The sequence below is a fragment of the Symphodus melops genome (assembly GCF_947650265.1).
Source record: "Symphodus melops genome assembly, chromosome: 15".
In the NCBI taxonomy this organism is placed as follows: Eukaryota; Metazoa; Chordata; class Actinopteri; order Labriformes; family Labridae; genus Symphodus; species Symphodus melops.
The window spans coordinates 11,103,607-11,119,390 of record NC_136705.1 but is presented as its reverse complement, the minus strand read 5'-3'; the positions used below and the strand labels follow the sequence as shown (position 1 = coordinate 11,119,390).

The window sequence follows — 15,784 nt, the reverse complement described above, 5'->3', positions numbered from 1 at the left end:
AAGTTGAAGAAAAGTAGATTTAGTTTTACTGTTGTCTCTTCCTGCAACTTTTCCACTTTAACACAGTACTTTCAATGGTTGATTTCATCTCATAATGACTTTTAACAGGGAGAATAGCATCTCTTTCATGTCCACAGTGCGGTCCAATCATCTGTTTGCTGCAGGTTGTAACTCCGCTGGCCAAGGTCAGCTTCTAAGAAGTGCAAAGTTCATATTGAATCCATAAGCTTAAAAAAAAAAAAAAAAAAAAAAAAAAAAAAATTCTTGGTACATGTTAATGTAGTGTGTTTTATGTCATGTTGATAATATAGTGGAAAATACTACCTTGAGTCAGGATAAAAATGGGTATCAGTTTTGGCCCTCAGTGGACTCCTACTATGAAGGGTTAAAATGTGCTCAGAGCCTGTTGGTGGGCGCCAAAGAGAGCCAAACCAAATTCCCACTGATTCCCACAATCAGCTTACATTACATTTTCATTTCACCTGCTTTTAAATACACACATTATCCTCAAGGAACAGTTTGCTCTTAATCTGATAAAACATACTCTCCACATGTCAACTTCCTCTAAAAGCAAAAGTAAATTTTTTTTTTTTTTTTTTTTTAAAAACAAAAAAAACACTTTGCAACTTCTCCCCACCAACTAACTGTCCTATCTCTGAGTTTGAGATATACATCCTGTCGCCTATATAGGAAATAAGAAACTACATTTCTTCATGTGCAAGCTGCTGTTTTTGGTGTGTTGACAGCTCCCTGCAGAAACGTTTTCTTCTCAGACTGAATAACCTTTTCATGTCACTCTAAAATAAGATATCAGTCACTTCAAGGAGAAGACTCTTAATGTGAAGGAACTGACTCCACTCAAATTGAGATTTTTTTAACAGGGTATTTGGTAATTCATAATCTTGACTGACAGCGTTTCTGTGTGCGAGTTATTTCCAAGATACAAAGATGAACTTTTGATAACGATTTGAGGCCAGTACTGAAGTGAAAAAAATAAACTTTCTACGTGCCATTTAATTCGGAGGTATCGGGGGGGTGGGGTGGGGTGGGGCGGTTAAAACACAGATGGACAGTTTGGATTCCTCAACTCAAAGTGCTCTTTCATGTCCTTTTAAAATTCAGACTCAATTTTAAGTCAGACAAAAAGGGTCCAATGAAGTTCTGCATGTCTGTGATTCAAAACGAACAAGCCACAAAGGCATGAACGGAAAACAAGAGATGGAGAGTGAGAGACAGAAAGAGAGGGAGAGCAAAAAAAAAAAAAACAGTTGCTGGCAGTTGTACAGCTTTAGTGCTGGACAGACAGAAAAATACAGTCTAAATTTCTCTCTCTCTCTCTCTCTCTCTCTCTCTCTCTCATATAATGTCATCAAGCCCTGTTCCATGTGCTCAGTTTTCTGTCTTTTATTGCCATCTAGTGGATGGAGAAGTCGATACATCCAGCTTGATGTCCATCATCTTACACAAAGAAAATGTTCCAACAACACACATTCTGATGTGTGTTCTGACCCGTCACTTTTTACTCTTAGTTAGCATCAGGGAGCCCGCTGATGACTTGGCCCAAACCCCCAACGTGAACAAGCAGCTCCTTATAGACTATGCACAACGTGAGAAATACAAAAGTCAAGGAAGATAAAAAGGTAAAGGACAGCAACAGTGACATGTGGCTTCTTTAACTGCTGGATTAACACACACACACACACACACACACACACACACACACACACACACCTCTGAACTCTTGACTTTGCTTTGATTAATCCACTCATTAATAAATGGCATCAAATGTGCATCAAAGGCATCAATGTCAAAAATTATATGAGAACTTGAAGTCCTCATCAAATGCAAGGTCTGAGTTTTTTTAACACAAAATGTTCATGTTGTGATCATTTTAATAAGAAAGGAAAAAAAAGGAAAACACAGTGACACCTTAAACCTGTGTTGTCTTTGAGACCAGTTGTTCCCTGAAACACAAACTGGTCCGTTTCCCATCATGGCAGCATACTGGCATGGTTGTGGGTACAGTGTGTGTGTGTGTGTGTGTGTGTGTGTGTGTGCGTGCGTGCGTGCGTGCGTGCGTGCGTGCGTGTGCGCGCTTTACGGTATAGTAGCATGTGTGAACATGCTGCTCATTCCAGCAGTGACAGCTCTCAGCTGTCTTCCCGTCTGTCCCTGTCTCTGTCCACTCCGGTCCATCTGTCTGTCTCCTTTCTCCTGTTTGTCCGTCTCTTAGTCCTCCACTGACCTTTGAGTCGCCATCTCACCAATAGAAGACGATATAGTCTCGCCATTAAAAAAAAAAAAGAACCTTCCACATGTAGGAGACATTTAGACAGTGTTGATGTTTGATATTCAACACATTGAACAGTGAGTCACACAAACACACCCTCCCAGCTGTCTCCTCTGCCTTCAAGTGTGCTGAGAGGTTGGGATGTTGGGTGGGGGCGGTGGAAAGGGGAAACCAGAGCTCACAGAGTTCACTTACAGGCCGGTCCCTCTCCACTACTCCCTTCAACTCCACTGTGACTGTAAGACATACAGTGGGACCGTTATAGCTTTAGGTTATATGAAAGCAGAGTCGCTAAATAGGTTATCTTTAGACCTGCTAACTCTTTAACGACACATTACAACCCGGATGCTGTAGATTTCAGAGCTGTTTAAATAAACTGGGGATATGAACCTCTCCAAGGTCCAGGTCTGGCTGGTATGGATCCTCTGTGTATTTGCGGGTAAGTCTTCCAGTGTTACCGTTTTTGTTTTTATTAGCCTTGTTGGTTCAGATCTTTAAACAAAGAGGTAAATGTGTTTCTATGCCTCTGAATAAAGCTCTTTAAATTATACTACCAACTGAAAATGTGTTCAACCTCTCAAAGGTGGATTCGTGTGTCGTTCTTATGGGTCCATTTTAAAACGTGATATGACAGTACTGATCTCCGTCGAGTCTGCACAGAGAGAAGACTCAGTATTCTGGCACATGGCCTGGGAATAGGGTTGCAAAGGGGTGCACAATTTACCAGTACATTTGGGAAATGTTCCATATTGGAAACTTTTCATGAGAATTAACTGAAAAAAAAAAAAAAAAAAAAAACAGCGTCACATTTGAAGTAGCTAGCATCCTGATAAGATGATCATAGACGGTAAATGGAGTGATGCTAAATGAGCTACAGCTAGCTTATTTAGCATCTATCTTATCAAGCTCGCTATCTCCTGTATGAATCCCTTCTTGTGTGATGTTTGCAAAGTGAACATTACATTGTGCTTCATTTTATAGTGCTTGGATCACAGCAGAAGTGATTTCAGGACACCTCTCTGATATAACAGGACAGCTGTCTGTTTAACCCCTTTAAAACACAACCACACAGCTGAGCTTTGCTTGTCAAGTGGGTTTAAACAACTGATCAATTGGAGACGTATGTCATCCGATCAATCAATAAAGGCACACCTGTTTATTGGTTTGCAACTTTGAAGTGATTCCTATCCTGACACCTTCATCTTCATATTGCCTTTCACAAAAATACCTGAAGCAACTAAAACGTTCTAAAGAGAAACTAAAATGTAGTTGAAATTCTTTCTGTGAAGAGTAACTTTGGATGTAAGGGAGTGTTGGGACTTAGTGTTTGTCCTTCAGGCCCCTTAAAAAAGGCAGCTCAGCATTGTTCCCATTCCCAGCTGCATTTGAATTTAAGGCATTTGGTAGAGCAGACGTCCTCTTCAAGAGTGATTGATATCAGTGAGTTGGTTTGAGTTTGCCGTCTTCGTTCAAGGACACATGCTGTAAGTGTTGATGCACATGCTGTCTCTCTTGGGAGGGGGATTAAACTTGTGACTGTCAAACACTCCATTTGTACATCCAGGCCCCAGCTATACAAAAAAAAGCCTGGAGAGAAATGTAACAGATTTGTGAGTCACCGATATCCTTTACTTGTATCAATCTTATAAGATTTAATTGGGGTTTTTTCTCCATAAGATGCAAAGTGTCTCCAGCCACATCCATTGATCCCTACAAAGTAATTCACTTCCTTTCAGTTGCATGTACAGTATAGGCCACCATAGTTCAACTTAGTTAGCGTTACAAGTACAACTACACTTGAGTGTTTTGATTTCTGTATAAATGCCCATTCATACAGGAAGTTAAGTCGAGAATTACAGGAACACATCTGAAATATAAATATCCCAGTGTCCTCTATGTTTTGTTTTTTGTTTTTTTGGGGGGGGGGGGTTAAGTGTCCTCTATGTGAATCACGTGGTCATTATTTTACAAATTTAAAAAAAAAACAAGGAGTTGATGAAGTCATTTGATGAAGTTCTAATAGGCCAGTTCTATCATGTAAACGACCCTCAGTCTCCAATCAGGAGCCTCAGTGTTATATCATTTGTGGCCTGCTGTTTGGCCTGTTAGTAACATATGAATATGGTGTGAGTTAGAGCATGAGAATATGGCAGACAGAAAGAGAAGTCTTCACTTGTTCACATGTTAAGTTACAGTCGGCGGCAGAGAGTGTCAGGACAAGCTCAGGTTTGGGTTCCTCCCCTCCGAGAGAACTTTGTCTTTGGGGTCACTTTTGAAGTGGCTCCAGTTTTTAACAGCCCACTTTGGTTCAGGGGATCAAAGTTGAGAAGGTAACAGTGAGCTCATGTTCAAGTATCAGGGTCCAATTCATAGTAGCCGCTTTTCTTTGGCACGAGCAGGATGAAATCGAAGGAGTCGAGGAGGGGACGATGTTAAAACTGCTTTGAAGGAAATTCACTAATTTGGGAGTCTCCTTTCTGGTAGTTCATACGTGTTGTTAACGGGAGGTTAAGAACATTTCAGTGAAGTCGATTTTGTGGTTATTTCACTCCTTTAAAAAAAAAAAAAAAAAAAAACGGGGTCTTCCCACAAACAGTGTCATCATCCATAGATTACTGCAGGGGGCGCTCTGGACACCCTGCTGTCTGTTCCATGTTTGATCATCACTGTCGATGTTAAAGTCTGTATTTCTGGACGCTACACATTGACTCTGAAAAAAATCAGGTCACAGCAACATTCGTCCGTACGTCACACAAACAATCATGCTAGTTTAGTTTGAAACGAACAGACAGAAAACACAAACAACGAGCAGTGCATCACACTGTGACCCTTCAATGCCACTCGTATGCTAAGTACCTTCCATTTTTCACAAATTGGTGCCATATTGTTAGATTAAACACCTCTGGTTCTCTGCAGGGTTACAAACTGATACGGTCAAGTAAGTTTACATGAAGTGAAGACGAATTCTTAAGAATGTCCAAAAAAAAAAAAAGGGAAAGAGTCTAAAATTAGAACCCTGAGCAGGTGAATTATTGAATATCACTTTCACTGCTGTGAAAAATGTTTCAGTCAGTTTTCCCATAAGAAAATCAATGGAGTGAATATTGATGCTGAAGTTATTAATATTAAGGTCGATTATTATTACCTTTAGGCACTATATGAGAAATCAATGTGCCACAGTGGGGCGATTTTAAGTGATTAACAAAGAGGACAAAAGAAATATCTGCTTCAAAAAAGAGCCTGGATGAATGAACGAATGAACACACGGTCTCAACTGTGGTCATGTAAGGTCACAATGAAACTAACCAAAGAAGAGATTAGTCTACTGCTCCCCTCAGACAGCACTTTCTTCTTTTCCAACTTGATTCTTGTCGATTCTCGTCAAACACAACACATCCGTCTCCTGTGGTTGTTCATCTGACTTTTTGTGTGTGTCTCACTCTACATGGTCTGTGATACGCTGTGACGATCAGCAGCCAAGTATGCAACGATTCATGCCAAGTCCCGAGAGGAAATAAATGGAGGAAGCAAATACGAGAGGCATTCTCAATGAATGTCAACAGTAGATCCTGCCAGCATTTTTCTTAACACGTGACTCAGACCGGCGGCGCCGATTCATGCTTCAAGCCCACTACAGCATCACGCACTATGACACGAATCTGAACGCCCCCCCACTTGTGTTTCTTTTCAGCTGGGGGAGAGAAATGTTTCAGCGGTGGTTCAGTCTGGCACAGAAATTGGGAGTTGAAAGTGGGCAGTGATTGACAGGTCCAAGTGGCTGCTCCGTCCCGCCTCCAATCTATTTTTGTATACATGGCTAGATCAAAGCATGCTAGCAGGACAAACAGAACATTCTCGACTGACATACTAACCAACAGCAGAACCATGCAAAAAAAAAAAACTAACTCTTTATAATCCACTTAGTGTTGTGTTTGTGTGTGTGTCTGATCTGCTGGCGAAAAGAAACAAGATACTTGAGAGCTCAGTTGAGATTGGCTCGCCAACAGATACCAAAAATAACACGCAAAGGATGTAACTTGGGTCACAAAAGTACTCTGCTCGTCTGCTGGATCACAATGTAACTGAATGATGTTTTCTGGGATCACACATGAACAAAGGTGAAGCAATTGTCCGTTCCTAGCAGATAGCACATGGGCTACGACGGCAATAGTGCCAACAATCGAAACAGTCACCTGAACCTGAGGAGTCTCAGAAAAGAGGGGCCCCTTGTTTCTGGTAGATTCCAATCCGTTTCCTGATTGGCCGATATTACAAGAGGAAATTACTTCTCATAGATTGTGTGTACTCAAAGTCACGAATTCTTATGATGTCACAACTTTGGAGGGATGTGCCTGAAATGTTTCATTTGATGGATTTGAACCTGAATTCTTGAAAATGATTAAATAGGAAACTCATATTCAAGGAAATGAAGAAAGCTGAAAAAGGTAAATGTCATTGTATTGTTGGGGAGGCAGCCACCACATATCTACTGATTTGTAGATGATGTGATGTTGTGAAAATTCATAGAAATGTATACAAGATGGTTTGGATTTTTACTGACAAAATATGTCATACCAAACCCCTGACTTGTTATAAGGGTCTTTTAATGCTCATGAAGCCCTTAGTTCTGTTTCAATGTTTATTCCCACTGAAGCAAAGGGCACTGAGAACACATTCACACAAACCTGAGCCAATGAAAAACGAGACAATTCATTCCAATCCAGCGCAAAATATGACATTACGCCAAAAATTATTTGAAGCTATTTAAAACTCCTTTCAGTTTCAGGGTTTTAATACCCAACATCCCTTTCCAAATTCACTCTGACAAAAAGGGACAAAAGCCCTTCACTCATACTGTACAGTGCTTCCATACTCTCACAGAGCTGCATGCATGAACGCAAACAGACAAACTTTCCAGTCTGACTTTACCCACAATGTCTTCCGTCAGTCCCCTTGTACATTTCCCCGCATGAAGTCGATGAGCCGATGTGAGAATGCAGCAGGAAATAAAGTCAAGAAAATTCCCTCGTCAGAGAGCAGCAGGGGCTGGAGACAAATGTATATGTCACGACAAACACATGATCATAGTCTGTACGCACGCTTCATTGTGTATATGCTCCCTTGTTGAGATTGTCAAACTACAGCAGTGATTTAAAAAAAAAAAATTCTATAGTGGACTCTTCTTTGTGCGCCAATTCCACAACTTTGTTTTCCCATCATGCCTCGACTCCTGGTTTCAAAAGAAACACCCTGTAAGTCTGTGAGCTGGAAACACCTTTTAAGTGAGGGGTGTTAAACACAGGTTAACTGTTCTGAACTCTAACTGATCCACACTCAGTGTCAAGTGGATTGGCTGCCGCTGTTTTTTTTTTGTTTTTTTTGTCCCCAACACCCTCTTAGCACTCAGATTAGGTTCGCTCCAAGGACTTGTTACGGAAACAGAGTTGATCGCCGAGCTTACATGGCTCACGGGATATTCAGTGCTGAAGCTTTTCACCATGTATGGAATGTAAGTCACATGACTGCTGTTAATAGAGAGCTGTCTGCATCTGCTGCTCCTGCCTTGCTCCTGTCTGAAGGTTTTTGTTTTGTTTAGTTTTCCATTCTCCCCCCCCCCCCCCCCCCTCAGACTCACACTAAAAAGGTTTTCGGTTCACTGGTTGAACGCCAGGGAAATGTTCGGTGTGTGAATCACAGATAGATGCAATCTGCTGCCTTCTCTCCTGCTTTAGATGTTTTCGGTGTGAAAACATTGCTGAGAGCACGCGGGTGTCAGATGATGAGTAAGGCAACACCTGCTGTGTACCGCAGCCAAATATAAAACCTGTTCTAAACATATAAAAGCAACGTTTTTATAATTCAAACATCCTGATCGATCTCAGCTAAGGATGCGAGACCTAAGAAACGAACAGTGTAACAACATGTAATCTGAATGTGTAACTGAAATCGTGTGTATGCCTGTGTGTCCAGTGCACTGCTCAGAAGATGAGACGAAGCTGGTGAAGAAACTCTTCACTGGTTACAACAAGGTGGTCCGACCTGTTAACCACTTCAAGGAAGCTGTGGAGGTCACGGTGGGACTGCAGCTGATACAGCTCATCAGTGTGGTAAGGACATGTACTACTACGTTCAACTGCGAGGATGTCGGCTTCAAACCCGTTTTGTTATTTTCTTGAACTTGAGGCTCACAGGTTTCCTCAAACTACAAATGTGCAGTGTCTGTGACCACTTGTGACCACTGTATCACTTCCCACACTGAAGATCGTCTCACAAATACTCAGAAAGTCTGCAGCTTGCTTTTCATGACATTCTGGTCTTATGGAACATGTGTGTTCAAAGTATTACGTGTGCAATACTCCGCTTAATATAGATGAGAGCACAATCATTTTGACGTTAGTTCAAAAGTACTCTGATTGTAAGGTACAGACAAGGAACACAGTTAATTTAACATTAGAACAGATTATTGAAGGACTGCAATCAAAAATCCTATTTTCTTAGATCTAGCTCAAAAAGTCTGCTGAATTAAACGCCTAACTGTCCATCAGTACTATACAAGTTGATCCTTCAAAGCAGCAGGAGTTTGGGCTTCAGTGCCTTGCTCATGCTGTTGACTGATTCTACCGCTGAGACCAAAGACGGCTTACTGCTCATACATCTCCATCTGTGCCTCAAGCTGGCTTCACTACCAGTCTGCAAAGATGGGAGCCATTATTCACTCCGGATCAGTCCACACCGAGGGGTAGCTTGAAGGCTGGTTATGTAACTAAGAAAGTCTCGGGTTGGATTTCCCAGCTAGACAAGCCGGATCAGTTTGGAGTTGTGTATGTTTGCATGCTTGTGTTGCAATCTTATACACGAATGACCAAGCGTGCATGGTATTTTTATAGTTCTTTTAAATTGCTCTGAAACACAGAGACACAAACACATCAACTTAGCGTGGCTGCACACTCTTGCACGTCTGGGTCGACTGAGCTACACATGGCATCAAAGACCCCCTGTGCTGCCCCAAAAGTGCCTGTGTTTTACACTTCGTACTTCTTCAATCCACAAATATACCCACTAAAAATATCACAGTGCCTTTGTGCAAATATATTCAACAATATGACTGAACAACTGACAAAACAAAAATATTTAAATAATATGTGAGGGGGGTGCCTAGTGATCACAAACATGCCTGACATAATACGGGCCTCACACTTGTCTGTACAGTACTAGATGTTTTTGGCACCTTTTTCTCCTCTTAAATCTTAAAGTGGTACTGTGAGAGCATCAATTAGTCAATATTATTATTTCTATATATTTTTTAAATTTAAATAATGTTACTTGATAGATTTAATAGTGCTGAGTGTCAAGAATAACAGGCCTGCTTCAATAATAATAATTTTTAAAAAAACATGAACTTTCAAACCCTGGATCTTTCCAGCAAAATTACAAAACAGAGCTTACCGAAAGTACTGCAATTCTTATGACTTACTTAACACATCATACTTTTAAGTATGTGACAGGATCAAAACGATCATCAAGAGAAACCATGAAGCTGTTTCTCTTAGCTCAAATAGAGGATACATTTCATTTAACAAATCAAAACAAACAAGCCCACTTTATACACCAAGGTGAATAATAAATCCAGCAACAATGCATCAAGGTGACAGTCACCTGGGGAGGATACATCCAACAGGCTCGGCGGCCTTTGGTATGCTCATTTCATTTTAAAACCAGGCCGAACAATCTGAGGCACAGCGGCCTCATACACCAGAAGCACATTAAAAAATTTTTAAAAAAATCCGCTCTTACTGTTTGTAGATCTTCTTCTGATTCACTCGTCATCTGTAGCATCAGCGTTAAACATAGCTGGTAACCTGGATAGTGCCATTCAGTGTTGAGTCCCAAACGTCCGCTTTTTCAAACCCGGTGCAACCAGTCAATGTTTCCACAAGTTATCAAAATGCAAGACCAGTGAACTTTAGCTGGCTTTAGTAGTGGGGACAACAACTTGACTTCTGCTGACAAACAAACTAGTCTTTCCTTGAAACTTATTTGCAGCCTGTCGGCCAGAGCATAACCATTTCAATTAGTTCAATTTAGATGTCTTTCTTTTTGTTGTTTGCCTGTTATTAAAGGGTAACTTTTTCAAACGCATTTGCGTTCGTTTGACCGCCAACATTTCGGGTTCGGTTCGGGAAATCTTTGAGATAACAGCGCATGCGCGTCCACTTCACGTTTAGTGTAACGCCAGTTTAAACATTTTTAAATACAAAAAGGAAACAATGAAGGAAAATGTTTATGTACGCTGTTTTGCTGGCTAGTTATTTCTTAGTTGACAAATATCTCAGAACATCGTTTTTCTAGCGAAGAGGCATAAAGTCTATTATTTTGTGTGTAATATGTAAAACAAATGTTTTTCTTACTGCTGTCTTTCTTTCTGTATCTTCAAGGATGAAGTTAACCAAATTGTGACCAGTAACGTCCGTCTCAGACAGGTAGGCCTACATGAGACATTTAAATTAAAATTCCTGCCAACTTCAAATATTCCTTATTAAATGTGCTACGATGGGTTACAATTTAAGTTGGTATGTAACATTTCAAATGGTGTACATTGGAACTGGGCTGAAGATTTGTGACAAATACCCTCTCAAATTATGATTTTTATGCATTACTAGGCCAACTGTTTTGAAACCAATCTTATGCTTGGCTTTAAAATACCTGTTAATGATTTTACCGACCAACACTACAAATACATCTGAGATTTAAATCTTCAATACCTCTGTGACACTCAACAATGCAGCAATGATTTCACAGACTCCTTAGATATGGAAGAGATGATCTAATCTAAAGTATTGTCTTTACTGTCCCAGCAATGGACTGATGTGAATCTAAATTGGAATCCTGATGATTACGGAGGTATCAGAAAGATTCGAGTCCCTTCATCAGACATATGGAGACCTGACCTGGTGCTATATAACAAGTAAACACACATTCTATATTATATACTTGAGTAAATAACTACTGTTTCAACATCTCACACTCTGTATATCTTCTATTCTCCTCCTCTGCTGCAGTGCTGATGGTGATTTTGCCATCATCCATGAAACTAAAGTCCTGCTGGAGCACACCGGGCGCATAACGTGGAACCCCCCGGCCATCTTTAAGAGTTACTGTGAGATTATTGTGCTACATTTCCCATTTGACCTGCAAAACTGCAGCATGAAACTGGGAACCTGGACATATGATGGACTGCTGGTTGTCATTAACCAAGTAAGTGCAAAATGTGTGTTTTAATGTCTAATAATATGAACATCAATTTACCCCTTTTGTAACTCCTATTAAATTACATTGGATTGTTCCCTGTTTTCTGTCTTTCAGGACAGTGACCGGCCTGACCTCAGTAACTTCATGGAGTCGGGTGAATGGGTGTTAAAAGACTACAGGAGCTGGAAACACTGGGTTTACTACACGTGCTGTCCAGACACACCATATCTTGACATCACCTACCATTTCCTCATGCTGCGACTGCCTCTTTATTTCATTGTTAACGTCATCATTCCCTGCATGCTGTTCTCTTTTCTCACTGGACTGGTCTTCTACCTGCCTACTGACTCTGGTATGTAGATCCTCCTGGGGTGAGAGAAACGTGCTCAGAAACTATAGAAAACTGTGATAGGAAATTAAGTAGGAATGAAATTGTCCATATTCAATAGTTCGTATGAGTAACCCATTTCACAATGTATCATCACATGTGGTAGCCTAAAGATATTTGTAGGCCTATTATCTGATAACTGTGATGACCGTAGAAACAGCTACTAATGTCAAAATACACAACCCAAAAAATTAAAGGAAATTACGAAATGTGTATATTTTTTATTTTATTGCTATATTGGAGTGGCCACAATAAAAAGGTGCATGGCTGTATTTTTAAAGTAGATATGATACATCTACCACTCATAATCCAACCCAAAAACAGCATCTACCTTCACAAAATGTCAATTTTAGGTGCACCAGGTGAGACATTTACAAAAAAAGAGTCAATTTTATGGGAAGTATAGTTACAGATTTCCTTCGAGCAATCTCCATTTGTGTAAAATTTGTGTGAAAATCATCGACTTATGCCTTTAATGTTTATTTAAAGTCAGAGTTTGGAAAAATCATGGTTGCACTTGTGTTTAGTGATGGCATGACATTAAACTGCATTTACTTTTTAAGGATATTCACTGTACAAACGGTTTAAAAAGGGTGTGTGCGTGTGTTTGAAACAAACATATTTACACATCCTTAACATGTGTCCTTTTGTCTGTCCGTAGGTGAGAAGATGACCCTGTCCATCTCTGTCCTGCTGTCTCTTACTGTCTTCCTGCTGGTCATTGTGGAGCTGATCCCTTCCACCTCCAGTGCTGTTCCTCTCATAGGGAAATACATGCTCTTCACTATGGTGTTTGTCATCGCCTCCATTATCATCACTGTCATTGTCATCAACACACATCACCGCTCGCCCAGCACACATACCATGCCCCTCTGGATCCGCAAGGTCAGTGTTTTGTTTAAATCATAAACAAACAAACAAAGACTGGTAAATAGAACAGTTTTAAATTGTGATGTATATTTTCATCTTTTCTCGTCTGTTTCTCAGGTTTTTATTGAAACCATTCCCAACATGATGTTCTTCTCAACAATGAAGCGTCCCAGTCAGGAGATCCGGCAGAAGCGATCGTTCCCCACTGACATGGACATCTCAGACATTTCAGGCAAGGCTACGACTCGGTGACAGGTTACAAAAACATGATGTAGGACAAGGGCTGTTAGTTTAGCATGTAGGTGTTACTGACGGTGGAAAGGTGAGGCCTGTAAAAGTTTAGAAGACCCCAGATGTAAATCAAACTGATGAAAGCGGTCTTTAAAATGATCCACGTTGTATTCCGACAACTAACCCCCCCCCCCCCCCCCATACTCTCTCCTCTCTAGGTAACCCCACCCCCACCAGTGTCACCTACCAGTCTCCCATCGCTAAAAACCCTGATGTCCGCAGCGCCATTGAAGGGGTGAAGTACATCGCTGAAACAATGAAGTCAGACGAGGAATCTAACAATGTAAGACAACAAACCACACGACTTTAACATTCATGAAACAGCCATGCATCTCCAAACTCTCCGTGACGTAAACCAGTGAGAACATGCGAAAGCCTGAATTGAATACCACTACCTGTACAAGGTTTGTAACTGTTATCATTCACGCAAAACGCCCACCAACCACATGTGCAAATTTTTGGAGTGAACACGCAATTTAGTACACTTTAATTGCGATCTACCAAAGCTGCACCATATTCGATGTTTTAAAGTAAATGCTTAAATTATTTAACAAAGGTATTTGCATGAAAAATAGAGATAGATAGTGACTTAAATGTGACTCTTTTATTTAAGTTTTTTCAGTAGTAAAACATTTCTCCAAGACTTGTCAAGGTAAGGTCACCATAACATAGGCTAATGTTGAATCCTGTTTTAAAGAAGGGATAAGTAGGTAGACTTTGTATGAAGGTGACGAGCTGTTTCCCCATCTTTTTTTAGCTAAGCTAAACAGCTGATGGCACTAGCTAGATATTTCTTGCAACTTCACTCATTTTTTTAAATCTTATTAGATTTGAAAGAAATGTTTAATTTCAATCCTCTTTTTTTTTCTTCTTACAAGTCAAACAATAATCAAATCTAAAGGGACTCTAATTGCACTGAAATTACTTCCCCCATTGACAAGCCTCTTATGTCTCTGCAAAGCAACCTTTAAAACATAAAGCATCCAAATTTAATCAAAAGTCAACCACACTGCCGTCATGGAGGTGACCAGAGCCACAAAACACTGAACGTCCGAAGAATCACTTTCACACTGTCTCGTCTCACTCTAGGCCGCAGAGGAGTGGAAGTTTGTCGCCATGGTTTTGGACCACATCCTGCTGTGTGTCTTCATGGCCGTTTGCATCATTGGGACACTCGCCGTATTCGCCGGGAGACTCATCGAGCTCAACACGCTGTAGAGGCCTGACCCATGAAGGAGTGGTTTTTTTTGTTTTTGTTTTTGTTTTTTTTGTTTTTTTTGTATGTTTCAGCATAGATTTCAAAAACAGAGCTGCACCAGTAAGTTGTTGATTGTGGACAGATTCCAGTTCGCCTAAACCTGTCCTCACTGGTAGAACCTGCAGATAAATAGAATTTTGATGTATCTTGCAATCTACATGGGTCATACTTGAATCTATTTTTGCCACTAACATTTTTTTAATGTTTGATCTGATTTTCTAACCTGTTTGTTCGGGATGCATTTTCTTTTTTTTCTTTTGTCTCTCAGGGTTTTTTTTTTTTTATGACTGATAAATAAGCCACAACAATAATCGTTCAGTGTGTACTTTTGGCAGCATCATGAAACATTGGGGTTCTGAGCATGTCGTTTCTCGATCTACATTTTCAGTCAAAAGACGGCGTTAGAGAAGGAAGATGTGTTCAATCTGTTAAAAGAAAGAAGAGCTGCTCATTGTTTTTAGATGCATTGGTACACACGGAGTCTGGTTTCTACTGGAGTTCAGGCAACATATTTTCCTGTCTGGAAGTTTTATTGTTTGTTTTTTTGCCTTACTCTCATGAAACATCTACCCTTTATATTGATTAGTTAAGGTTGTGTAAATATTGTTGGATTTGTGTCTAAGTTTGCTTTGTCACTGAGGCAGGTAACTTCTCCTTTACCTCTGCTGTACAGTTGGTGAGAAATCTCTTACCGTTGAATGTTGTTTTTTTCCCACGATTTTCCATCCACATTGAAAAGTTCGGTTAAAAAAACACAATTTGAAACAGACCTATCTGCTGCCTTTAATAGTGTGTCTATGAATGGACAGTCAGTTACAGTGGCCATAGGAGCCCCAGAAGTCTGAAAAATGAAACAAATGTGTGGCTTGTTGCATGTGGAGATATGTGCACCCTACACAAAGTCATTTGAGTGGGAGTCCAAAAAAAAATCTCATTCAGGTTTTAGCTGATTAGCCGTTAGCTGCAGTAACTGTGTTTTGAGATGCAGAGAATGACTTGTCCCTCTATATCTGACAAGCATTTGATCGTGAAAGTGTCACAGCTAAAGTGTTGCAACCTGTTTAGCAACGTGATTTATTTTGCTGCTGTGACTCCCCATGACAAAAACCTTACGTAGTTTAGTTAAAAATAGACTGACGTTCTCTTGTAATATTTGTTTTTATAAATACAGTTATCTATCTGTGAAGTCTGGTGAGTAATAAATATACTGATCATATTTTTATTTTCATAATCAGAGGTATTGTTATCTGGAGGTACAAACGTGATTGGGCACTTTGTAAGCAAACAATTGTAATGAACACGTAACTGTATCTAGCCTTAAAGATCATATTAATAATGTAATCTAGACTTGGACAAAACGTAAGAACCACCAGAGAAAAAGGGGATTTGTTTTGCTTTTGACAGATTTTATTAGGCGCGCCATGCACACACTTAGCGT

General features: G+C 40.2%; 1 protein-coding gene across 3 annotated transcripts; it reads left to right on the top strand.

Annotated features, from left to right (window-relative positions):
• Positions 1–2,380: 2,380 nt before the first annotated feature.
• Positions 2,381–14,337, top strand: chrna1 (cholinergic receptor, nicotinic, alpha 1 (muscle)). 3 transcript variants are annotated; one of them, XM_079363512.1, is made up of 10 exons: positions 2,381–2,729; positions 8,261–8,397; positions 10,726–10,770; positions 11,146–11,255; positions 11,350–11,545; positions 11,654–11,891; positions 12,589–12,812; positions 12,915–13,029; positions 13,247–13,371; positions 14,178–14,337. In XM_079363512.1, exons 1-10 carry the CDS (start codon positions 2,675–2,677, stop codon positions 14,304–14,306), a joined length of 1,374 nt encoding a protein of 457 aa, XP_079219638.1. In that variant the 5' UTR covers positions 2,381–2,674; the 3' UTR covers positions 14,307–14,337. The 3 variants fall into 3 exon arrangements, with proteins under 3 accessions (XP_079219638.1, XP_079219639.1, XP_079219640.1); XM_079363513.1 differs by lacking the exon at positions 2,381–2,729 and adding an exon at positions 6,175–6,735; XM_079363514.1 differs by lacking the exon at positions 2,381–2,729 and adding an exon at positions 7,635–7,799.
• Positions 14,338–15,784: the final 1,447 nt, after the last annotated feature.